Source organism: Coregonus clupeaformis, chromosome 29 (assembly GCF_020615455.1).
Source record: "Coregonus clupeaformis isolate EN_2021a chromosome 29, ASM2061545v1, whole genome shotgun sequence".
In the NCBI taxonomy this organism is placed as follows: Eukaryota; Metazoa; Chordata; class Actinopteri; order Salmoniformes; family Salmonidae; genus Coregonus; species Coregonus clupeaformis.
Window position 1 is genome coordinate 49,708,315 of NC_059220.1, and position 27,240 is coordinate 49,735,554.

At 41.8% G+C, this 27,240-nt stretch overlaps 1 protein-coding gene across 1 annotated transcript in view; it reads right to left on the reverse strand.

Annotated features, from left to right (window-relative positions):
• The window catches only part of babam2 (BRISC and BRCA1 A complex member 2), a 187,648-nt gene that overhangs the window by 149,210 nt on the left and 11,198 nt on the right, over positions 1 to 27,240 (reverse strand). Inside the window, exon 4 of the mRNA XM_041855638.1 lies at positions 14,261 to 14,355. Within this exon, the coding sequence (XP_041711572.1) occupies positions 14,261 to 14,355 (95 nt within the window). The remainder of the gene's footprint in view (positions 1 to 14,260; positions 14,356 to 27,240) is intronic.

A 27,240-nucleotide genomic window follows, 5' to 3' on the forward strand; every position in this document is an offset into this window, starting at 1 on the left:
TGTCAGAGCAAAAACCAAACCATGAGGTCGAAGGAATTGTCCATAGAACTCCGAGACAGGACTGTGTCGAGGCACAGACCTGGGGAAGAGTACAAAAAATGGAAGGTCCCCAAGAACACAGTGGCCTCCAACATTCTTAAATGGAAGAAGATTGGAACAACCAAGACCCTCCCTAGAGCTGGCCGCCCGGCCAAACTGAGCAATCGGGGGAGAAGGGCCTTGGTCAGGGAGGTGAGCAAGAACCTGATGGTCACTCTGACAGAGCTCCAGAGTTCCTCTGTGGAGTTGGGAGAAACTTCCAGAAGTACAACCATCTCTGCAGCACTCTAGCAATCAGGCCTTTATGGTAAAGTGGCCAGACGGAAGCCAATACTCAGTAAAACGCACGACAGGCCACTTGGAGTTTGCCAAAACGCCTCTGACCATGTGAAACAAGATTCTCTGGTCTGATGAAATAAAGATTGAAGTCTTTGGCCTGAATGCCAAGCGTCACACCTGGAGGAAACCTGGCACTATCCCTACGGTGAAGCATGGTGGTGGCAGCATCATGCTGTGGGGATGTTTTTCAGCACCAGGGACTGGGAGACTAGTCAGGATCGAGGGAAAGATTAACAGAGCAAAGTACAGAAAGATCCTTGATGAAAACCTGCTCCAGAGCGCTCAGGACCTCAGACTGGGGCGAAGGTTCACTTTCCAACAGGACAACGACCCTAAGCACACAGCCAAGACAACACTGGAGTGGCTTCGGGACAAGTATCTGAGTGGCCCAGCCAGAGCCCGGATTTGAACCCGATCTAACATCTCTGGAGAGACCTGAAAATAACTGTGCAGCAACGCTCCCCATCCAACCTGACAGAGCTTGAGAGGATCTGAAGAGAAGAATGGGAGAAACTCCCCAAATACAGGTGTGCCAAGCTTGTAGCGTCATACCCAAGAAGACTTGAGGCTGTAATCACTGCCAAAGGTGTAAAGGGTCTGAATACTTACATACTGAACATACGAACCCAGCTCTGCACATCGCTTGTCTGTCTGGAAAGCCTCCGCAAATGAAAACGTGTGGCGGGCCACAGCCGACCCCGCCCACGTTCTGTGTGCCGCGGCGAGGGGATTCTTGGCCACAAGAGATTACTTGCTTTGTCGTTCACTCTTCAGTCTGCATGGTCAATGCAGCAGATTCAACAAGATGTTGACAATGATGCTGCTTTGCGCCTTAATATAAATCCCCAAGTGTTCTATAATGACACTATTAGTTTGTGTATCTATCTTACTGTCTGCAAACAGCTAGTTTATCTTTTCTAAGAAAGTTGTGCCTAAATAAATTGTGTTAGCCACTAATGCTAATTGTAGTTAGCTGGCTAGCTAGGTAGCTAATAAATGGACAGAGTCAGAGCAAACATAGCTAGCTAATACAGCCTGATACCAGTGCTGCTGTAGGCCTAAATCAGCATGTTGTTTATGCAACAGTATCTACTAAATCAGAGATGAATTGGGGAAGCATGAATATGTCAAGAGAAAACATTTAATGTAGCCAAAGATTATAAGACACCCTGGGAAACACTGACCAACACTTTGGTTCCTACCCTGTCACAATAACTCCTCCCTGGCTTTTTCATTTGTCGTGACATCAAACAACATTATATTCAAACTATAGAATCAGAATAATCACTCTATTTCCATGATTCCAACAGTTCACAAGTGTTTGATCTAAATCACAAGTTAAATCACAATTGCAACATTTGGTTAAAAATAGAGCCTAGATTTTTTGCACATATAGTGCAGTCCTACGCTGAAGTGTGGAAATGATCTCAAATGAGTGCAGCAAATGCAGAAATTGATGAAATATTTTTGGTTGAAGTTTGATTGAACAGTATAAACAAACAGAATGGAGAAAGACCCATTGAAATCACTTAGAATGTACAGTTGAAGTCAAAAGTTTACATACACTTAGGTTGGAGTCATTAAAACTCATTTTTCAACCACTCCACACATTTCTTGTTAACAAACTATAGTTTTGGCAAGTTGGTTAGGACATCTACTTTGTGCATGACACAAGTCATTTTTTCAACAATTGTTTACAGACAGATTATTTCACTTATAATTCACTGTATCACAACTCCAGTGGGTCAGACGTTTATATACACTAAGTTGACTGTGCCTTTAAACAGCTTGGAAAATTCCAGAAAATGATGTAATGGCTTTAGAAGTTTCTGATAGGCTAATTGACATCATTTGAGTCAATTGGAGGTGTACCTGTGGATGTATTTCAAGGCCTACCTTCAAACTCAGTGCCTCTTTGCTTGACATCATGGGAAAATCAAAAGAAATCAGCCAAGACATCAGAAAGAAAATTGTAGACCTCCACAAGCCTGGTTAATCCTTGGGAGAAATTTCCAAACACCTGAAGGTACCACGTTCATCTGTACAAACAACAGTACGCAAGTATAAACACCATGGGACCACGCAGCCGTCATACCGCTCAGGAAGGAGACGCGTTCTGTCTCCTAGAGATTAACGTATTTTGGTGCAAAAAGTGCAAATCAATCCCAGAACAAAGAACCTTGTGAAGATGCTGGAGGAAACAGGTACAAAAGTATACAGTGGGGGAAAAAAGGATTTAGTCAGCCACCAATTGTGCAAGTTCTCCCACTTAAAAAGATGAGAGAGGCCTGTCATATTCATCATAGGTACACGTCAACTATGACAGACAAATTGAGGAAAAAAAATCCAGAAAGTCATATTGTAGGATTTTTTATGAATTTATTTGCAAATTATGGTGGAAAATAAGTATTTGGTCACCTACAAACAAGCACGATTTCTGGCTCTCACAGACCTGTAACTTCTTCTTTAAGAGGCTCCTCTGTCCTCCACTCGTTACCTGTATTAATGGCACCTGTTTTAACTTGTTATCAGTATAAAAGACACCTGTCCACAACCTCAAACAGTCACACTCCAAACTCCACTATGGCCAAGACCAAAGAGCTGTCAAGGGACACCAGAAACAAAATTGTAGACCTGCACCAGGCTGGGAAGACTGAATCTGCAATAGGTAAGCAGCTTGGTTTGAAGAAATCAACTGTGGGAGCAATTATTAGGAAATGGAAGACATACAAGACCACTGATAATCTCCCCCGATCTGGGGCTCCACACAAGATCTCACCCCGTGGGGTCAAAATGATCACAAGAACGGGAATCACATTGTAGGATTTTTTATGAATTTATTTGCAAATTATGGTGGAAAATAAGTATTTGGTCAATAACAAAAGTTTCTCAATACTTTGTTATATACCCTTTGTTGGCAATGACACAGGTCAAATGTTTTCTGTAAGTCTTCACAAGGTTTTCACACACTGTTGCTGGTATTTTGGCCCATTCCTCCATGCAGATCTCCTCTAGAGCAGTGATGTTTTGGGGCTGTCGCTGGGCAACATGGATTTTCAACTCCCTCCAAAGATTTTCTATGGGATTGAGATCTGGAGACTGGCTAGGCCACTCCAGGACCTTGAAATGCTTCTTACGAAGCCACTCCTTCGTTGCCCGGGCGGTGTGTTTGGGATCATTGTCATGCTGAAAGACCCAGCCACGTTTCATCTTCAATGCCCTTGCTGATGGAAGGAGGTGTTCACTCAAAATCTCACGATACATGGCCCCATTCATTCTTTCCTTTACACGGATCAGTCGTCCTGGTCCCTTTGCAGAAAAACAGCCCCAAACCATGATGTTTCCACCCCCATGCTTCACAGTAGGTATGGTGTTCTTTGGATGCAACTCAGCATTCTTTGTCCTCCAAACACAACGAGTTGAGTTTTTACCAAAAAGTTCTCTTTTGGTTTCATCTGACCATATGACATTCTCCCAATCCTCTTTTGGATCATCCAAATGCACTCTAGCAAACTTCAGACGGGCCTGGACATGTACTGGCTTAAGCAGGGGGACACGTCTGGCACTGCAGGATTTGAGTCCCTGGCGGCGTAGTGTGTTACTGATGGTAGGCTTTGTTACTTAGGTCCCAGCTCTCTGCAGGTCATTCACTAGGTCCCCCCGTGTGGTTATGAGATTTTTGCTCACCGTTCTTGTGATCATTTTGACCCCACGGGGTGAGATCTTGCGTGGAGCCCCAGATCGAGGGAGATTATCAGTGGTCTTGTATGTCTTCCATTTCCTAATAATTGCTCCCACAGTTGATTTTTTCAAACCAAGCTGCTTACCTATTGCAGATTCAGTCTTCCCTGCCTGGTGCAGGTCTACAATTTTGTTTCTGGTGTCCTTTGACAGCTCTTTGGTCTTGGCCATAGTGGAGATTGGAGTGTGACTGTTTGAGGTTGTGGACAGGTGTCTTTTATACTGATAACAAGTTCAAACAGGTGCCATTAATACAGGTAACGAGTGGAGGACAGAGGAGCCTCTTAAAGAAGAAGTTACAGGTCTGTGAGAGCCAGAAATCTTGCTTGTTTGTACGTGACCAAATACTTATTTTCCACCATAATTTGCAAATAAATTCATAAAAAATATTTGTTTTTCTCATTTTGTCTGTCATAGTTGACGTGTACCTATGATGAAAATTACAGGCCTCTCTCATCTTTTTAAGTGGGAGAACATGCACAATTGGTGGCTGACTAAATACTTTTTCCCCCACTGTATCTGTTTTTGAATGGGGCATGCTTTTTAAGATTGAGAGGAAAGCACTTTTAAAGAACAACCAGGCATCATCTACTGACGGAATGACATCAATATCCATCCAGGATACCCGGGCCAGGTCAATTAGAAAGGCCTGCTCGCTCAAGTGTTTTAGGGAGCGTTTGACAGTGATGAGGGGTGGTCGTTTGACCGCGGACCCATTACGGACGCAGGCAATAAGGCAGTGATCGCTGAGATCCTGGTTGAAGACAGCAGAGGTGTATTTAGAGGGTACATTTGTCAGGATGATATCTATGAGGGTGCCCATGTTTACAGATGTAAGGTTGTACCTGGTAGGTTTGTTGATAATATTTGTGAGATTGAGGGCATCTAGTTTAGATTGTAGGTTGGCCGGGGTGTTAAGCATATCCCAGTTTAGGTCACCAAGCAATACGAACTCTGAGGATAGATGGGGGGGCAATCAGTTCACATATGGTGTCCAGGGCACAGCTCGGGGCTGAGCGGGGTCTGTAGCAAGCGGCAACTGTGAGAGACTTATTTCTGGAAAGGTGGATTTTTAGAAGTAGAAGGTCAAACTGTTTGGGCACAGACCTGGATAGTATGATAGAGCTCTGCAGGCTCTCTCTACAGTAGATTGCAACCCCACCCCCATTGGCAGTTCTATCTAGACGGAAAATGTTGTAGTTGGGGATGGACATTTCTGAATTTTTGGTGGCTTTCCTAAGCCAGGATTCAGACACTGCTAGAACATCAGGGTTGGCAGAGTGTGCTAACGCAGTGAATAACTCAAACTTAGGGAGGAGGCTTTGGATGTTAACGTGCAAGAAACCGAGGCTTTTACGGTTACAGAAGTCAACAAATGATAGCGCCTGGGGAGTAGGAGTAATATTGGGGGCTACAGGGCCTGGGTTAACCTCTACATCACCAGAGGAACAGAGGAGGAGTATAATATAGAATAAGGATACAGCTAAAGGCTTTAAGAACTGGTCTTCTAGTGCGTTGGGTACAGAGAAAGGGGGGCAGATTTCCGATAGATTCAGGGCATTATGTACAGACAAGGATATGGAAGGATATGAGTACAGTGGAGGTAAACCTAAGCGTTGGGTAACGATGAAAGAGATAGCATCACTGAAGGCACCGATTGAGTCGGTCTCCGCGTGTATGGGGAGTGGGACAAAGGAGCTGTCTAAGGCAGGTTGAGCTGGGCTGGGGGCTCTACAGTGAAATAGTACAATAAGAAATAACCAAAACAGCAATAAGCAAAGCATATTGACATGGGAGAGAGGCATAAAGCAATCACAGGTGTTATTCGAGAGAGCTAAGACAACAGATGGTAATGGCGACAAAGTTTGGGCTGAGGCTAAACATAAACAGGATGCGGTACCGTATAAAGGAACAGTCCAGCAGGCATCAGCTGTACAGCTGAGTTATCATAAGGTCCGGTGAACAGCAATAGGAGAGTTCGGAGGTAGTTCGGGGGCTGCTACAGCACTGTCGAGCAAGAGGCCACGGCTTGCGTGTGCTAGCTGGCCGGGGCTAGCAGATGAGTCTTCGTGGTCAACGTCGTAACGGGAAGCCTGTTGAAACCACATCAGACGATTTTGTCGGCAGACCAGTCGTGTTGGATCGGCGGGGCTCCGTGTCAACACTAGGAGGTCCCGTCCGGTTGACAGAGAGGTAGATAGCCGGGAGATGGGCCTGGCTCGAGGCTAGCTCAAGGCTAACTGGTGCTTGCTAAGGTGCAATGGTAATTAGCCAACGACAACAGCCATGCGGTTGCAGCTAGCTAGTTGCGATGATCCGGCGCTAGGGTCCAGTGATTCCGGCAGAAAATCCGATATGCTCTGGGTCGATAGCACGCGGTGCGGACTGGCCGACAAATTGTCCAGGCTAGAGCTAGAGCTGGCAGGTGGGTAGTGCAGGCCACGGACAATGGTTTAGACCGCTAACGGTGGCTAATAGCAAGTAGCTAGCTAGCTGGCTACAACAGCCATTCGGTTGCAGCTAACTAGTTGCGATGATCTGGCGCTAGGGTCCAGTGATTCCGGCAGAAAATCCGATATGCTCTGGGTCGATAGCACACTGTGCAGACTGGCCGACAAATTGTCCAGGCTAGAGCTAGTGCTGGCTGGTGGGTAATGCAGGCCACGGACAATGGTGAAGACGCTAACGGTGGCTAATAGCAAGTAGCTAGCTAGCTGGCTACCACAGCCATTTGGTTGCAGCTAGACTAGTTTCAGCTTAAGGTTCTGATAAAAGTTATAAAGAAATAATAGAATCCTTTCCACGTTGGGTGAGGCGGGTTGCAGGAAAGTATATTTAGTTAAAGAATGAAAAGTAAAATTGAGAAATATATACAAAATTGACAAAAAAACACTACACTACAAACAAACGCTACAGAAAAACACGACCGCACTGCTACGCCATCTTGGAATCATATGATGCTCTTCGATGTCCCAGGTTTGTGGCATTGATGAATAAATAATTTAATCTTTACTTCAAGTAAGATATTTATATGTTATGTATAAAAAGGCATATGTATGCATTGTTAACTATTTGGACTTCTTTAAAACAATGTAATTGATGGAGTTCATTTATGATTATGGATACATTCTGCAATTAGTTAATCTGGCTTTGAATCTGCATCAGAAAATGTCAACAAGGTCTTAATTGCTTTAATACAGCAGTGCATTCTGACACCATGAATTGAAATGGATTTCACCTCGTTCATATAGTTGGCAGACATTATAAGGAATTAAATATAGACCTCCACCAGCTGAAGGAGAAGAGGATCTGGTAAAATAAGGGCATGTTGCTAATATCATCTAGGAAGGTATCTAGCTAGCTAGCGTCTTTGAAAAAAATAACCTAGTATTTATGGCATATTGTAAATATCTGACTGCTACAAGGATAGTATTCTGTAGATACAAGACCAAATGCATAAATAAGCAAAAATATATAAGTTAAATAAAATATGGAGCAGTAAATGAAAATGTTCAAGATATTTTTCATTTTGGCTCAAGGTTGCTTGTAGCTGACAGCAAAGGTGTCAGCTAGAGATGACATGCCGCAGCTTGCATGGAATTGTAGTCTTGCATGATGTCTACTTTGATGCTAATTAGCATTTTCGAATCTGAGTAAATGTAGCTGAATATATTGATAAAAGTTACCTTGTCCGTGAGAGATTAATCAAAACGTCACGCCAGGGAAAACCTAAATGAAACACAGACCTTGTTTGAAGTGGCTTTTTCCCTACGGGAAAAATGAAAGGTGAAAAAAACCATTGGAACCTTTTCTGTGTTTGACCGCTAGGTTTTATGGGTATTATGTGAGTGGCAGGGGGAGGGGCTTGGTGTCTGTGTGCGAGTGGGAAGGTGCACAGTGCACACAGCACAGAAGGAGCGAAGGTAATCCCCCCAAAAAAAGACGACAAACGCTCATAAAAACGACCAAAAACGTAACCTTGCGATACAGGCATTTAAAACATTGAGCTAAAACATTAATTCGATATAAATCGCCCAGCCCTACTTTAAGTACATGTTTTTATTGACGGTTTACAGGTGAAAGGTATGCTACGTGTTGGGATGTTGATTAAATGGAAAATCTCAGCATCCTGTTGTAGACATGATTGTTACATAAATAGGTTGTTTGGTCAAGAGAGTGAGGTGTGATTAATGGTTAAATTCATTAGCAAGTGTTTGAGTGGTGGGCATTGGCAAGATCCAGCACTGGCAAGACCCAGACTCATTTGTATATTAAAGTGTGTGTACTTAGATGAACTGTGCAGCCTACACTTGCTGCACTCTCGTGTCTCTTCACTTCCTGTCCTGAGTGCATGCACCAAGAAACCTGTTTGGCCCTAATCTCCATCTGAGATCTAAAGATGAATGCAACAATTGGACAGTGAGCCAAACCACACTGTGTGTGTGTACACCCACCACTGTGAGGCTATGTTCTTCCAAGTAACGTGAACGGTGTGCACCACCTGAACCCATCACGATCATCACCAAACTACCTTATAGCTTTGAAGCAGACTAGAAGCTGTCAGGTGTAAAGGAGTCTCTGCATACCCAGGTTGCAACATACTCCTCCCCTCTACAAATTGCATTATCCCGTGGAGAATAGGATAATAGTGCAAAATGGCAAATTAGCTCTGTTTTCCAAGGGTTAGTCAAAAGGTGGTTTATGCAGCTGCTGCAAGTTCTTCTTCCTATGAGGAAATAAGTTCCTCAGTCACTTGGTTGAGTGGTTTCCATTTGGCTCCTTAAAAAACTGATTCATAACGATTACTGGCGAAGAGGTCTGCGTACTAGTCAATGGTGGGAAATTAACTGAAGCATTAAGAAAACAGGGTTCTATTGAGTAAGAGAGCAGGAGGGCGACACTTACTAAAGATGGAGAAAGAGGAGGAGCAAGTAGGAGAGGGGAAAAAACATCCCGGGTAGAGAAAAAGTAAGGATTATGAAAACATGGCCAGAAATAATAATAAACAGAGGGGCTGCCAAGCACTGGCGCGATAGAGGTGCTTCCCCGTATGTGTGCAGCTGTTTTGCGAGACAGTGAGCAATACCTCCCCCTTGTCTCCCAGACTCTGACAGGCTGGGGAATTTAACTTCTCCCTGTTAGGTGGCTTTAAAAATAACCCTGTGGACAACTTTAAGACTGTAGTAATAGCAGCAATAACAAATCGCCTCTTGCCAAGCTTCTCAGCGTCTGGTCTGGCATCCGTTTCCAGCAGGGAGTTTTCCACAGGGACAAAGCATTAGGCCTATTAACAAGTGAGCGCCCAACCCTATGTCCAATTCCTGGTTGCCATTCTACTCTTCCCTTCACTGTATTCTTATAGGTACCATAAATCAGTTGTGTGTGTGCTGGTGGATTCTGGGGTGATACGTTGTTCCTAGATTGTGTTGGAGAAATGCCCCGTCTTCCAACTGCCCTGAACTTAACTCACAGACACCTGCTAAGGCTATTGGGGAGACAATATATGCAACACATGACAGGTTGGTTTGCTTAGGTCATCCATATGTTGGACACTGAGCTGTTTTGTTTGTTTTAGGGGGTTTTCTGTACCAGACTAGCAACCTGCAATAGAAAGTTCCCAGGGATTGCTGCAGTGTTTCCGCTGCAGTCATTTAGCTGTGGTCGGCGTGCCACGGCAAAACCATTGCCGCCACGCCAAATAAATATAGAACATGGAAAAAATATAATTAATATAACATTTTTGCAATCACGGGAAAAACAGCAGTTTTAATGGCCTTTGTTAAAAAGAGGGGATCCCAGCTTTCCATTCATACTTTATTTCTCAACTGCTAAATATGCGCGAACTGCACCATTTCAAACAAAGAGTTTTTAGCAGTGTTAAGCACCTTACCGCTCTGTAATTTGCAGTGAGTGCATAGGGGAGAGTGGGGCTTAATGTCAATTGTAGGTTAACTTCGGGTAAAACGTCACCCTACCTCAAAATAATTTATTGGGAATTACTTATATTGTGATGAGAAAGATTACATTTTTTGTTGAGAAAGAGTAGCGGCAAGCAGGGAAAGTGTTTGGGGAAAAATTTGTGACATGAAGTGGTTTCTGTGAGAAGTACAGGCAGGGGTGTGTTACACCAGGTGGTGGTATGCCCCAAGTTACGCTAAGTTTTTTGGGACATAAAATGTATCAATAGGATGCTAACTCGTTAAAAGATCACATTTGGGATCTGGTTCATGATTAGCCCAATAGGTTAAATAAAGATAGGCGACCCCATGCTTCAGCCTATTTATTTATAGACACTATGCTGCATCATTTGGGCTACAGGTGATAATGCTTATTGCTAATAGCATATCTGATAATATGGACCATGCATAGGCTAGTATTCAGACCCCTTGACTTTTTCCACATTTTGTTACATTACAGCCTTACTCTAATTTTATATATTTTTTTTTTATCATCCTCAATCTACACGCAATACCCCATAATGACAAAGCAAAAACAGGTTTAGACATTTCTGCACATTTATTAAATATAAAAAATAGAAATACCTTATTTACATAAGTATTCAGACCCTTTGCTATGAGACTCGAAATTGAGCTCAGGTGCATCCTGTTTCCATTGATTATCCTTGAGATGTTTCTACAACTTGATTGGTGTCTACCTGTGGTAAATTAAATTGATTGGACATGATTTGGAAAGGCACACACCTGCCTGTATAAGGTCCCATGTCAGAGCAAAAACCAAGCCATGAGGTTGAAGGAATTGTCCATAGAGCTCCGAGATATGATTGTGTCAAGGCACAGATCTGGGGAAGGGTACCAAAAAATGTCTGCAGCATTGAAGATCCCCAAGAACACAGGGGCCTCCAATATTCTTAAATGGAAGAAGTTTGGAACCACCAAGACTCTTCCTAGAGCTGGGAGGTGACCAAGAACCCGATGGTCACTCTGACAGAGCTTCAGAGTTCCTCTGTGGAGATGGGAGATCCTTCCAGAAGGACAACCATCTCTGCAGCACTCCACCAATCAGGCCTTTATGGTAGAGTGGCCAGACGGAAGCCACTCCTCAGTAAAAGGCACATGACAGCCCAATTGGAGTTTGCCAAAAGGCACCTAAACACTCTCAGACCATGAGAAACAAGAGTCTCTGGTCTGATGAAACCAAGATTGTACTCTTTGGCCTGAATGCCAATCATCATGTCTGGAGGAAACATGGCACCAGCAGCAGGGACTGGGAGACTAGTCAAGATCGAGGCAAAGATGAACGGAGCAAAGTACAGAGAGATCCTTGATAACCTGCTCCAGAGCGCACAGGACCTCAGACTGGGGCGAAGGTTCACCTTCCAACAGGACAATGACCCTAAGCACACAGCCAAGACAACGCAGGAGTGGCTTCGGGACAAGTCTCTGAATGTCCTTGAGTGGCCCAGCCAGAGCCCGGACTTGAACCCGATCGAACATCTCTGGAAAGACCTGAAAATAGCTGTGCAGCAACGCTCCCCATCCAACCTGACAGAGCTTGAGAAGATCTGCAGAGAAGAATGGGAGAAACTCCCCAAATACAGGTGTGCCAAGCTTGTAGCGTCCTACCCAATAAGACTCGAGGCTGTAATCACTGCCAAAGTACTGAGTAAAGGGTCTGAACGCTTATGTAAATCTGTTTTAAATTTTTTATAAATTAGCAAAACTTTCTAAAAAACAGTTTTTGCTTTGTCATTATGGGGTATTGTGTGTAGATTGATGAGGGGAAAGAACTATTTAATCAATTTTAGAATAAGGCTGTAACGTAACAAAATGTGGAAAAAGTCAAGGGGTCTGAATACTTTCCGAAGGCACTGTACATGGTCCAACATGTCAAAATAATTATTACAAATAATTTTACCAATATGTTATTGGGCTCATTTCTGGAGGTGGAAATTGTATTTTAGACGGTGTCAGCATAATTTTATTTTAATTCATTTTAGAGAATGACCTTTTAAAAAGTCGCCAGAAGTGACCTTCAACCACCCTCCCCACCCCCGTTACACATTTTTCAAGAGGAAACACTGGATTGCAGTATGGCTTGTGTAAGTCTGTATTATAATAAGTGTTTGTGTTTCTAAATATCTTAGTGTGCATCACAAAAGCGCACATCTAAGCTAATTATTTAGCTAATGTACAGTGGGGAGAACAAGTATTTGATACACTGCTGATTTTGCAGGTTTTCCTACTTACAAAGCATGTAGAGGTCTGTAATTTTTATCATAGGTACACTTCAACTGTGAGAGACGGAATCTAAAACAAAAATCCAGAAAATCACATTGTAAGATTTTTAAGTAATTAATTTGCATTTTATTGCATTACATAAGTATTTGATCACCTACCAACCAGTAAGAATTCCGGCTCTCACAGACCTGTTAGTTTTTCTTTAAGAAGCCCTCCTGTTCTCCACTCATCACCTGTATTAACTGCACCTGTTTGAACTCGTTACCTGTATAAAAGACACCTGTCCACACACTCAATCAAACAGACTCCAACCTCTCCACAATGGCCAAGACCAGAGAGCTGTGTAAGGACATCAGGGATAAAATTGTAGACCTGCACAAGGCTGGGATGGGCTACAGGACAATAGGCAAGCAGCTTGGTGAGAAGGCAACAACTGTTGGCGGAATTATTAGAAAATGGAAGAAGTTCAAGATGACGGTCAATCACCCTCGGTCTGGGGCTCCATGCAAGATCTCACCTTGTGGGGCATCAATGATCATGAGGAAGGTGAGGGATCAGCCCAGAACTACACGGCAGGACCTGGTCAATGACCTGAAGAGAGCTGGGACCACAGTCTCAAAGAAAACCATTAGTAACACACTACGCCGTCATGGATTAAAATCCTGCAGCGCACGCAAGGTCCCCCTGCTCAAGCCAGCGCATGTCCAGGCCCGTCTGAAGTTTGCCAATGACCATCTGGATGATCCAGAGGAGGAATGGGAGAAGGTCATGTGGTCTGATGAGACAAAAATAGAGCTTTTTGGTCTAAACTCCACTCGCCGTGTTTGGAGGAAGAAGAAGGATGAGTACAACCCCAAGAACACCATCCCAACCGTGAAGCATGGAGGTGGAAACATCATTCTTTGGGGATGCTTTTCTGCAAAGGGGACAGGACGACTGCACCGTATTGAGGGGAGGATGGATGAGGCCATGTATCGTGAGATCTTGGCCAACAACCTCCTTCCCTCAGTAAGAGCATTGAAGATGGGTCGTGGCTGGGTCTTCCAGCATGACAACGACCCGAAACACACAGCCAGGGCAACTAAGGAGTGGCTCCGTAAGAAGCATCTCAAGGTCCTGGAGTGGCCTAGCCAGTCTCCAGACCTGAACCCAATAGAAAATCTTTGGAGGGAGCTGAAAGTCGGTATTGCCCAGCGACAGCCCCGAAACCTGAAGGATCTGGAGAAGGTCTGTATGGAGGAGTGGGCCAAAATCCCTGCTGCAGTGTGTGCAAACCTGGTCAAGACCTACAGGAAACGTATGATCTCTGTAATTGCAAACAAAGGTTTCTGTACTAAATATTAAGTTCTGCTTTTCTGATGTATCAAATACTTATGTCATGCAATAAAATGCAAATTAATTACTTAAAAATCATACAATGTGATTTTCTGGATTTTTGTTTTATATTCCATCTCTCACAGTTGAAGTGTACCTATGATAAAAATTACAGACCTCTACATGCTTTGTAAGTAGGAAAACCTGCAAAATCGGCAGCGTATCAAATACTTGTTCTCCCCACTGTATAAGGAAACCATTAGCAATCGACAGTTTTCTAAAGAAGGGAGGAGGACATGCAGGCCAGCACAAACAGAAGAAGTGATTACGCAACGCACCAACGCCTTTTCAACAGAACATTGGAGGTCGTTGGGTCAATATGGCTTCTGACTCATCCTCACATATCAATAACGGCACTTGAGTTCCAGATAAAAGGGCATCAAAACAACAGAATGGCCCAACCATTTGGACAATAAACCAGAGCAGCAGTGTCATCTGCCTTCTATTGCTCACCACACTTAACGTGTCTGAGCAGCTACTTTGGTGAGTTATTCACATTAGGCCAGGGTGATGAATTGGCTAAGCTGTGGGGATTGTGGGAAATGAGTGAGGTGGGATATTGTACTCACTGGGAGTTCTGAGGGTTCTGGCAGGAATTCTGCGTCCTCTCCAAATATGAAGTCTGGAGGTAGTTCTGGATCCCTGGCATTGAAGATGACGTCCCCTGAGAAAGAACAGAATGATCACAAGTCAGCTTTGTCACAGAACACTTAAAGGAAGATTTCTGGAATTCAATTCAGCCCACCACAGCAATGTTTACTACTCAAGCAGCGAGCACACACAAACACTTATTATTCTGAAAAGAGGTAGATTCTACAGAGATGGGGAAAACATGTATACTACAATGCTGCTTCAACTGAATTAAGACCTTAGGTGAACACAATGACTGATTCTAGCTGAAGAGATTGATGACCACCTGCATCAACATGAGCTCTTAGCTGTTTTGCCCAATCACTCTGCTGTTTTACACTCAACTCTGTGTAATGTAACTTGTGATGAAATGGACCTGCACTGTTATGAAAGAATGAGAACAGGTGGCTACTCTTTTCCAAAAACATTGTGCATGAAGAACAAAACCACATACCACTGACAAACCCAACCACCGAGTCCCTATTTCCAGTAACACTCAAACATTTACAAGGCCTGAAAAATAAAACCAGACAATCATGTTGTTCTGGTTAAATGCTTGGAATTTTTCAATTTGCCATAGGCCCTCACAGAATAGTCTACCAATTGTGATACGGAAATTAACCGAGCAGGGGGATTGAATAGGCTACTCTAGAACTGGGTCAATATAGGGTCGTTCCATTTGATTTCAATAGCATTTTGACTGCACCCTTTTTGATTTGAACAACACTTTCTATACACATTTGCCCATGGTAGAAGTGTTCAGAAAGTAATTTTTGGGACCTGAATGCCAAAACATTTAGGAGATAGATGTGCTCAAAGTTGATCCATTTTGAATACCCCACCCTACCATGAGACATCCTTGTCTTAATCACTGGAAAAGATAAATGGTTGAGTTTTATATAAATGAACAGCTTAAAAACAGGGTTGTCAAAGTAAAATAAATGTATGCACTCACTAACTGTAAGTCGCTCTGGATAAGAGCGTCTGCTAAATGACTAAAATGTAAAATGTTTTTATAATACAAATTGTCCTTTTTTTAACCTTTAAAAGCAATTATCTAAAAACGTGTGAACTCAGATGTTTTTCATTTCCGCATATGTTGCAGCTTAGACCCTATTTTACGCCGGAGGTATTTGTGTTGTGTCGGTTGAGACACAGCATGCTCTTGAATACAGGGTGGATGTCATGTTGCAGGCTGATAGATGTACTAAAATGGGAATACATTTTTAAATTGATGACTAGAATAAGAATATCAATTGTTTTAAATGATACTGTCAATCTTCCATAGGAAACCTATTGAAATCATAGATATACAGTGGGGTCCAAAATTATTGACACCCTTGATAAAGATTGGCAAAAATTACTGTATAAAATAATGCGCTATATTGTATGCAAAAAAAAAATAGGGGGAAATTATATTATTTTATACTAATACAATTACTCAGAGAAATATTTTGTTTAACAAGTTTTTATTTGATTTATTGTTTTCGCAAAAAAGTAGGGGGCAAAATTATTGACACCCCTGTTTTCAATACCTCACCTTGCGAGGATTACGGCACTGAACCTACAATGTTTTATGAGTTGGAAAACACATTGGGAGGGATCTTAGACCATTCCCCAATACAGAATCCTTCCAGATCCTTGATATCCTGCGCTTATGGACTGTCCTCTTCAATTCAAACCACAGATTTTCAATGTGTTTGAAGTACGGAGACTGAGATGGCAATTGTAAAATATAGAATATTTAGCCAATTAACCATTTCTTTGTGGATTTTGATGTGTGCTTGGGGTTATTGTCTTTCTGGAAGATCCACATACGGCCAAGTTTCAGCCTCCTGGCAGAGGAAACCAGGTTTTTGGCTAAAATATCCTGGTACAGGGTAAAGTGCATGATGCCATTGACCTTAACAAGGGCCCCAGGACCAGTAGAAGCAAAATAGCCCCATAACATCAAAGATCAACCACCAGATTTTACAGTAGGTATGTGGTTATTTCTGCTCATACATTCTAATTTCGCCCCCAAACCCACCGCTGGTGTGCATGGCCAAAGAGCTTTATTTTCCATATCATCTGACTAAAAGCACCGGTTCCAATCCAAGTGCCAATGCTGTTTAGCAAATTTCAGGCGTTAACATTTGTTGGATGACATGAAAATAGAGCTCTTTGGCCATGCACACCAGTGGTGGGTTTGGCGTAGAAATGAGAATGCATGAGCAGAAAAGAACCCCATACCTACTGTAAAATATGGTGGTGGGTCTTTGATGTTATGGGGCTATTAAAATTTCAATTCAATTTACATTTCAATGAGGTACCAACTAAATTGCAGGGGTCTATGAATTATATATTATATTTCTATGATTTAAATGACACCCACCCTGTATTCAAGAGTATGCTGTGTCTCAACCGATGGCGGGCACAACACAAAAACCTCAGATGATGTAAAATAGGGTCTAAGCTACAACATATGTGAAAATGAAAGAAGTTTAGGCGTTATTTGATATTTGACAAAAAAGAAATGTTTTCAAGAAATTATTAAATAGTTTGACAACCCTGTTTGTAAGCTTTGTAATGATTTCAAACTCAAGCGTTTCTCTCTTTTGTATTTTTTCTTGTTTGTTTGGTATTTTACCCCCCTTTTACTCCACAATTTCGATCTTGTCTCATCGCTGCAACTCCCCAACGGGCTCGGGACAGGCGAAGTCATGCGTCCTCCGAAACATGACCCGCCTAACCACCTTCCTTAACACTGACCAGCTTAACCCGGAAGCCAGCCGCACCAACACGTTGGAGGAAACACCATTCAACTGACGACCGGGGTCAGCCTGCAGGCACCCTGCCCGTCACAAGGAGTCGCTAGAGCGCGATGAGCCAAATAAAGCCCCCTGGCCAAACCCTCCCCTAACCCGGATGATGCTGGGCCAATTGTGCACCGTCCTATGGGACTCCCGGCCACGACCGGTTGTGGCACAGCCCAGGAATGAACCCGGGTCTGTAGTAACGCCTCTAGCTCTGCGATGCAGTGCCTTAGACCGCTGCGCCACTCGGGAGTCCCCCGTTTATATTTTCCAGTGATGAAGAAATGGATGTTTCATGGTAGGGTGGGGTATGCAAAACGGGTCAACTTTGAGCACCTCGATCTCCTAAATGTTTTTGCATTCAGGTCAAAAAAGTCACTTTCTGACCACTTCTACCATGGGCAAATAGATATGGAAAGTTTTGTTCAAATCAAAAGCTGCGCCACTCGGGAGTCCCCCGTTTATATTTTCCAGTGATGAAGAAATTGATGTTTCATGGTAGGGTGGGGTATGCAAAACGGGTCAACTTTGAGCACCTCGATCTCCTAAATGTTTTTGCATTCAGGTCAAAAAAGTCACTTTCTGACCACTTCTACCATGGGCAAATAGATATGGAAAGTTTTGTTCAAATCAAAAGGGATGCGGCTAACTGTGCCACTAGAGATCCTGGTTCGAATCCAGGCTCTGTCGCAGCCGGCCGCGACCGGGAGACTCATGGGCGGCGCACAATTGGCCCAGCGTCGTCCAGGGTAGGGGAGGGAATGGCCGGCAGGGATGTAGCTCAGTTGATAGAGCATGGTGTTTGCAACGCCAGGGTTGTGGGTTCGATTCCCACGGGGGGCCAGTATGTATTCACTAACTGTAAGTCGCTCTGGATAAGAGCGTCTGCTAAATGACTAAAATGTAAATGTAATGTCAAAAATTGATCGAAATCCAATGGAATAACCCTATAGGAAGGGCTATTAAAGGGATAGCTCGGGATTTTGGCAATTAACCCCTTTATCTACTTCCTCAGAGTAGTGTTGCACGGTATACCAAAACATCAGTACTTTTTCGATACAAAAGAAAAAACGGTTCTGTCCTAAAAATGTTGTTACATTCGGTACTTCTGTTAAATGTGTCTCACGTGATTGAGAGGTTCAAGTCTGTCTATCAGCGCAGACCTTTTATAGCGCGAAGAGTCAAGTGCCTGCTCCACTTACATTAGAGTTGTAAGTGGAGTTGTCTGGGCTGCTCCCCACTCATGCTGCACAGAAGTTTACACACTTGAGTAATGCAACACGGCATCTAGGAATGTTGAAACTGTTCATTACTGTTCACAAAACAATGTCCATACAGGCTAGAACACTTTTAAAATGCGAGACGATACCGGTAGCTACCAGCTTTAATTGTAGGCTAACTTTCCTTGCTATCTTAGTAGCTGAATTCACTACCCTAGTACGTAAAACTCATTCACTTCTTCATCTCCCGACTGGTGTCCACTAGTTTCCATAGCCACAAAGTCATATTCCACTGACACATTCTGCCTCATGAATGATGTCATTACGTTCTTAAAGAGACAGCACGCATTTTTATAAAATAAGAGATTGCTTCTTCTATGTAAATGTTGTTGATCAGTACAATAAAATAATATTTTCTACTAGCAGTTACCAATAAAATAGGTCTTAAATGGAAGGGATTGTTTATTATCTGTAGCCCCATGAAATGAGGCCCAGTGTAGCTCAGTTGGTAGAGCATGGCGCTTGCAACGCCAGGGTTGTGGATTCGTTTCCCATGGGGGGCCAGTATGAAAATGTATGCACTCACTAACTGTAAGTCGCTCTGGATAAGAGCGTCTGCTAAATGACTAAAATCTCAAATGTAAAATGTAATGAAATCAGCTAAAATATTCTCAGTAACTCTACGCATTCACCTGTATTGTGAATAGACCGAGGCTACATCTTGATTTACCGAGTTTAGCAATAGAGATTTACCATTCAAATATATGATTACCATTATGTTGTTTTGTAGTTAAATTGGTAAAAACAATATTAAATTAATTGATTGTATAATTGATTCATTAATGCATACATGGCTGTCTAAATTTTTTCACATACAAATGTTCAAAAATGTAATGATATTGAACTCAAAAGATACCCAACGATTGAACAGAGCAGTAACTGAAAGAGTGTGCAAAGCTGTCATCAAGGCAAAGGGTGACAATTTGAAGAATCTCAAATATAAAATATATTTTACTTTGTTTAACACTTATTTGGTTACTACATGATTCCATGTGTTATTTCATAGTTTATGTCTTCACTATTATTCTACAATGTAGAAAATAGTAAAAAATAAAGAAAAACCCTTGAATGAGTAGGTGTGTCCAAACTTTTGACTGGTACTGTATATCTTGATTACATAAGTATTCAACCCCCTGAGTCAATACATGTTAAAACCACTTTTGGCAGTGATTACAAGTGTGAGTCTTTCTGGGTAAGTCTCTAAGAGCTTTGCACACCTGGATTGTGCAATATTTGCACATTACACAATTATTCTAGCTCTGTCCAGTTGGTTGTTGAACATAGCTAGACAGTCATTTTCAAGTCTCGCCACAGATTTTCAAGCCGATTTTAGTCAAAACCGTAACTAGGCCACTCAGGAACATTGAATGTCGTCTTGGTAAGCAACTCCAATGTACAGTTGGCCTTGTGTTTTAGGTTATTGTCCTGTTGAAAGGTAAATGTCTCTGTGTTTGTTGGAAAGCAGACTGAACCTGGTTTTCCTATTAGGATTTTGCTTGTGATTAGCTCTATTCTGTTTATTTTTATCCCCCAAAAAACTCACTTGCTGACGACAAGCATACCCATAAAATAATGCAGTCACCACCATGCTTGAAAATATTAAGAGTGATCTGTTGTGTTGGATTTGCCCCAAACATAACACTTGGCATTCAGGACAAAAAGTTAATTTCTTTGCCACATTTTTTGCAGTTTTACTTTAGTGCCTTATTGCAAACAGGATGCATGTTTTGGAGTATTTTGTATTCTGTACAGGCTTCCTTCTTTTCACTCTGTCAATTAGGTTAGTATTGTGGAGTAACTACAATCTTGTTGATCCATCCTCAGTTTTCTATCACAGACATTAAACTGTTTTAAAGTCACCATTGGCCTCATGGTGAAATCCCTGAGCGGTTTCCTTCCTCTCCGGCAACTCAGTATCTTTTTTGTGACTGGTTGTATTGATACACCATCAAAAGTGTAATTAATAACTTCACCATGCTCAAAATGATATTGAATGGCTGCTTTCTTATTTTTACCCATCTACCAATAGGTGCCCTTTGCGAGGCATTCGAAAACCTCCCTGGTCTTTGTGGTTGAATCAGTGTTTGAAATTCACTGCGAGACTGAGGGACCTTACAGATACAGTGCATTCGGAAAGTATTCAGACCCCTTGACTTTGTCTACATTTTGTTACGTTACAACCTTATTCTAAAGTGGATTAAATAGTTTTTCCCCCCTCAAATCTACACACAATACCCCATAATGATGAAGCAAAAAGTACTCAGACCCTTTAGTCAGTACTTTGTTGAAGCACTTTTGGCAGCGATTATAGCCTTCAGTCTTCTTGGGTATGACGCTACAAGCTTGGCTCACCTGTATTTGGATAGTTTCTCCCATTCTTCTTTGCAGATCCTCTCAAGCTCTGTCAGGTTAGATGGGGAGCGTCGCTGCACAGCTATGTTCAAGTCTCTCCAGAGATGTTCAATCAAGTTCGGGCTCTGGCTGGGCCACTCAAGGACATTCAGAGACTTGTCCCAAAGACACTCCTGCGTTGTCTTGGCTGTGTGCTTAGGATCATTGTCCTGTTGGAAGGTAAACCTTTTCCCCTGTCTTAGGTCCTGAGCGCTCTGGAGTAGGTTTTCATCAAGGATCCCTCTACTCTACCATAAAGGCCTGATAGGTGGAAGGTTCTCCCATCACAACAGAAGAACTCTGGAACTCTGTCAAAGTGACCATCGGGATCTTGGTCACCTCCCTGACCAAGGCCCTTCTCCCCCAATTGCTCAGTTTGGCCGGGCGGCCAGCTCTAGGAAGAGTCATGGTGGTTGCAAACATCTTCCATTTTAGAATGATGGAGGCCACTGTGTTCTTGTGGACCTTCAATGCTGCAGAAATGTTTTGGTACCCTTCCCCAGATCTGTGCCTTGACACAATCATGTCTTGGAGCTCTACGGACAATTCCTTCGACCTCATGGCTTGGTTTTTGCACTGACATGCACTGTCAACTGTGTGACCTTATATAGACAGGTGTGTGCCTTTCCAAATCATGTCCAATCAATTGAATTTACCACAGTGGACTACAATCAAGTTGTAGAAACATCTCAAGGATGATCAACGGAAACAGGATGCACCTGAGTCTCATAGCAAAGGGTCTGAATACTTATGTAAATAAGGTATATATTTTTTATATTTCTAATAAATCAGCAAAAAGAAATATATTTAAAAAAAACTTAGTCATTATGGGGTATTGTGTGTAGATTGACGAGGAAACATTTTTATTTATTCCAGTTTAGAATAAGGCTGTAATGTAACAAAATGTGGAAAAAGGGAAGGGGTCTTAATACTTTCCGAATGCACTGTAATTGTATGTGTGGGGTATAGAGATGAGGTAGTCATTAAAAAAAACTCATGTTAAACACTATACAACTTGTGACTTGTTAAACAACTTTTGACTCCTCTACTTATTTAGGCTTGCCATAACAAAGGGGTTGAATACGGACTCAAAAGACATTTCCGTTTTATTTTTTTTATTAGTTTTTAAACGTTTTGAAAAAACATAATTACACTTTGACATTATGGGGTATTGTGTGTAGGCCAGTGACAAAAAATCGCAATTTAATCAATTTTAAATTAAGGCTGTAACACAACAAAATGTGGAAAAATATCAAAGGGATGTGAATAGTTTCTGAATACACTGTATTTATTATTGTTTTTGTTGTGTATTGTTTTGGTATCATTATTGCTGAGGGATTAGTCCTTTTCGAGGTTGGTTCGATTATTAAAAAATAATCACGATTTTCAATTTTGGTTTTGATTATATTTTTAGACATGAAATGCACTACGCATAATGTGGGTTTAATGCTGTAACAACACAGAATAAAAAAATGTATACAAGTCCCATGATGGTGGTGACTGCCCATTACTTCTTATCACTTATTAACAATCATTTATTTACATTACTTTAATAAAATATTTCAGTTGTGTATATTACATTTGTTTTATTTGATGGCTTTATTTTATTCCAAGTCATCATCTCATCTCTATAGAGCTGCTGCCTATGCTGTCTGACAAAATCACTATTTCAGTAGTTCTTCAAAGTAAATAAGGCATACTTTTTATGACTGCTCAATACCAACTATCAGTCAAACTTTTTCACTCGGGGCCCCCCTTCCAGCATTGGGGAACATCCCGCCCCCCCCAGTCTATTTCTATTGGTACAAGCACTGTTCATGACACAAACTGTTCACACCCCTCTTGTTGGTAGAGAGAATTTTGCAGGCTTAAAGCTTATTTCCTGCAATTCTACACATGTCTAATGTGTATTCATGTGATATTTGAGTGACAAAAAAAATGACAACAATATATATGGGCTAAAAACCTAAATAAAATAATGTTAGCTGACATGGGCTAGTTGATCTGAACATTTCTGACAAGTTATAAATAGCGCTGTAAGGTATGCAATCACTATCATGACAATAGGAACTGATGATGCACTACCCAATTGCGAAATTGCACTTTTGTGTATTCTACTATTACAACTTTCAAGAGTAAGCCGCGCGCCTCCCCCCACAGTTTGGGAACCCCTGACTTAGATAATGTATTTTCAGGTTGAGATACCTCGCGAAGCTCTGTCCCTCTGGATTGCTCGTTCTTCTCTCGGTCTCGCACACAGACCGGAGATGTAGACGCGCAATGAATTATGGCCATTGTAGTTCATTACCACGTTTTCTGCAATTAACTACGTAAAATATTGGCCTGTTGGAAACTACAACTCCCTACTATATTGCACAGTCGGGCTTGATCTGATTTATCTCTAGAGAAACTGCGCTTTGAGCTCAGAAAAAAACTAAATGGAATTCAAATATTTGAACTGATATTGGTCAATTAGTTGTTTAAAAACAGAAAAATAACCAAAATGTAGGCCACTTGATTTCAACATCTGAACAAAGTGGACAGGCTAGCATGCTGTTTAAACAGTTGGAGATGGACAGAAGGGTGTGTTCATAACAATTCAACTGTTCTGCCTTGTTAACTAGCAAATAGATCCATGTTGGCTAAAATTGAAATAGAAAGATCAGCTGGCTACTCACTAGCACCTGGGCTTGTGCTTGAGAGATTGTTTATGAGACCTGTGTTAATTTTCTATAATGCCTGCTACAGTAAGTTAGTAATTATTAGTGAATGTACATTTTGCATGGTTCTGAATAAATTTGTAACAAAAAGGGCTTTTTTATAGACAGCCTGAAAAGCCAGATCAGTGATTATTATCCAACAAAAAAAATCAGGTTAAACTATTTTGATAAAATAATTACATTATTAGTGGTTGTGGAAGGCTTATATTTAGCCTAGGTATAATTTCACAAGCCCTGAATTAATTAGATTATTGCTGACTATTTGAAATGCAGCATATTTGTCCTTTAAATCGTACAACATTGTTTATTTAGAGAAAACATTTTAAAAACTCACCCATAAGTTAGAAAAACTTGTGTAACACGAAAATGGAGGTGTGTTGCAAATACAAATATCGGATCTTAACTTAATCCCTCTTTTGTTGCAGATGGTTTTCCTGATGCATTTAGTTAATTCAAATGAGCCTTGTGATTGGCAAAACATTAGCAGTTGTCCTCTCCATTCATGGGCAGTCGAGTCATTGGGGTAAGGGCTTGCCATCTTAAAATAATGCTCCCTCTTGCTCAACCGCTATAGGCCCATGTCCTATTACTGCAATATTCAAATGTACAAAAATGTATCTGAAATTCAGCCACCCATATCAACAACTGTAATTTTATATAGCTTAATTAACACAATATTGTTATTGGTCTCAACTAGGCTACAACATAAAAAAATGTCTAGTGTATCCTAAGGTTACGAATGAACTGTCAAAACGTAGTTCAATTGTGATCTATTGGTTAGGGCCACTGCCTTCAGGGCGCACATTTGGCCTACCGTGTTGGCGTGGGTTCGATTCCGGCCCAAGCCCTTCTGGCACAAATAATGCAATCTCCAGATTTACTTGATGTAGTTAGACATTTGAAATATGGACAGGGTCATTTCTTATTTTTGTTGATAATAAATGACCATAGCATATACTTTTGGGTAACATAAATAGTAACCAAATAAAATAACAGTTCACCAACATTAGTTAACATTCATACAAAGCGTCGGATAAATTGCCACAGTAGATGTGCCATGGTAAACGAGGAAATACTTTATTTTTGTTGTACAGAATGTTTGTAAAATCGATAAAATCACCCTTAGTCTAAAAAAATTATTCTGATGACAATACCAGCCAGAGGGCGAACATATCTTGAAAGACTTTGGTTGCAAGCAGGACAGGCAGAAAGGAAGAGACAGAGCGAGAGGGCTCACTCTCGCGAAAATAAGCCCAATGCGTGTCTATGCCATCCAATGCCCACCCATGGCTGCAACCCTGCCTTGTCATGTGAAATCCATAGATTAGGGCCTATTGAATTTATTTCAGTTGACTGATTTCCTTATATGAACTGTAACTCAGTACACATTTTGAAATTCTTGCATGTTGCATTTATATTTCTGTTCAGTATAATAATAATAAACTATGTAACTTAAGTGATTTGGTAAAATGTAACAGAGTAAAAAGTAAGTTACTCTCTGTGGGCTGAAGAAAGTAACTAGAAAAGTACTAGTCCCTCCAAAAATTCAAAGGGCATTAGTGGACCGCATTCAAACTCATGCCTACTCTAGCTTATGTGCGCTGTTGTCAGCGGCTGTACCCACTGGACCGCACTGAGGTAGCCATGAATGTAGTTAGCCTATTGCTTGGCTTGAACATATAATAAAACAATTTTCCATTTAAAAAAATACATCTACCCCTTACAAATATTGTCCATTTATTATAATCCACATAAGAACTCACACAAGACACACTGTAGCCTGCACATAGCCTACATAGGCTACTTGAACTGATGCCCAGTGGACCTGCAGTCTAAATTATTGTATAGCCTACAAACACCGCTTCCAGCTGCCCCCTGGCGTCGATTCAAAATATTAAATAGACATTCAAATCCTACTGCTGCAGGATTACTTTGCTCCTGAGACAAAATGAGTCATATCAAGATCTGACATCTGTAGGCTGACTTTTCGGTAAATTCCCCTGACGTGAATAAAGCTACCTTGTTTCTTATAGTTACCGCCCGAAACGGTTATCCTGGGTTAAAGTATAGACTTTTTACAATTACGACCCGCAATGGGTTTCCTGGGGAAACATGTCATCTCTTAAACTTGAAGGTATTTTATTACAGTTACCACCCGCTATGGGTTTGTTTCATTAGGTAAAATGCAACATTCATGAACATGCATAAATAACCAGGCCTTGAATCTTGAGCCTTGTTACGGTCTTTCGCCCTTAACGGGTTAGCTGAGGTATAGTGTAACGGCTTGTAGTCTACCACCCATGAAGGGTTATCTGAGGTATTGTGCTAGGCCTTGGACCTGCTCATAAAATAAACAAGGTGCACGTGAATCAGATGGAGTTGTTACGCTCCTGCTCATATAAAATGAACCAGAATCAGATGGGAGTTTTACCTAAGGTCCTTGGCTTCCGCTGAAGCTTTCACCTCAGCCAGCGTGATCAGAGTTTACATACGTGAACTCAGCAACCTTAAATCGTGTGGAGTTTCCTCCCTCTAAAGTTTCAACTTAATGGTTTCCACCTCAGCAACGTGTCTTACATTTCCACCTTCATTCCCCTACACCACATTCATACCCAGCAGCGTCTGCCAGTCACACACATAACAGTAGATACTTAGGTATCAACTCAAGGACAGAGATACATACATTTAAAATAAGAATACACACTTTTATACACTTGCGCCTAACATTCCATTCATCAATAATACTTTGCTCTACTGACGCAGGCCCTGATATCCTAATGTTACTGCACCAATGTTCTTTCAACAACCTGAGCGATTCTCACATCAGTTTGTCAGTGAGCTGAGCAGAGTATAATATCATACGGAGCACAACTAAAGTCCTTACTCTACTTTTATGTAGCTGCGTCCAGTATTAAGGAAGTTAGAGGTAGTTTCGCGAGCCAATGCTAACTAGCGTTAGCGCAATTACTGGAAGTCTATAGACACAGCTAGCTATTCCCATAGATTTCAAGTCATTGCACTAACCCTATTTAGCAAATGAACTAACGCTAGCGGGAAACTTCCTTCAATCTGAACTGAGAGACTCCATCCACAAGTTAATCTGACTCTGGGGAGGTAGATAAAGAGCCTCATTGCCAAAATACCAAACTATCCCTTTAACTCAAGGGTAGTTCAGAATGTTCTGATGTTACACAATTCTATTTCCTTCAGCGCAGGGTGTTTTATTTCTCATTTTTCCTGTTTTTTTGCCAGAGAGGAAGAAGAGAAACATACACACATGGCAGTATTTTTCCAGACAGGAGAGGTGTCAAACGGGAGGAGGGGATTTGCCATAAATCTGTCACATAATGTCTGGAAGCCATTCAAAAAATAATTATTAGTCCAATATACTGGCACACACACCATTCCTGGGGGGGTCAGCAATTTGCACTGGACCACCTGTACAACAGTGGAAGCTGCTGAGGGGAGGATGGCTCATAATAATGGCTGGAATGGAGTCCATGGAATGGTCTCAATCACATGGAAACCACATCGTTGATGTTTTTGATACCATTCCATTGACTCCATTCCAGCCATTATTATGAGCCTTCCTCCCCTCAGCAGCCTCCAATGCTGTACAAGTAGGACTATGCTATGTATGGAGAGCAACACACACACACACACACACACACACACACACACACACACACACACACACACACACACAGGAAGCAGGGTGGTGAGTGTGTTACTA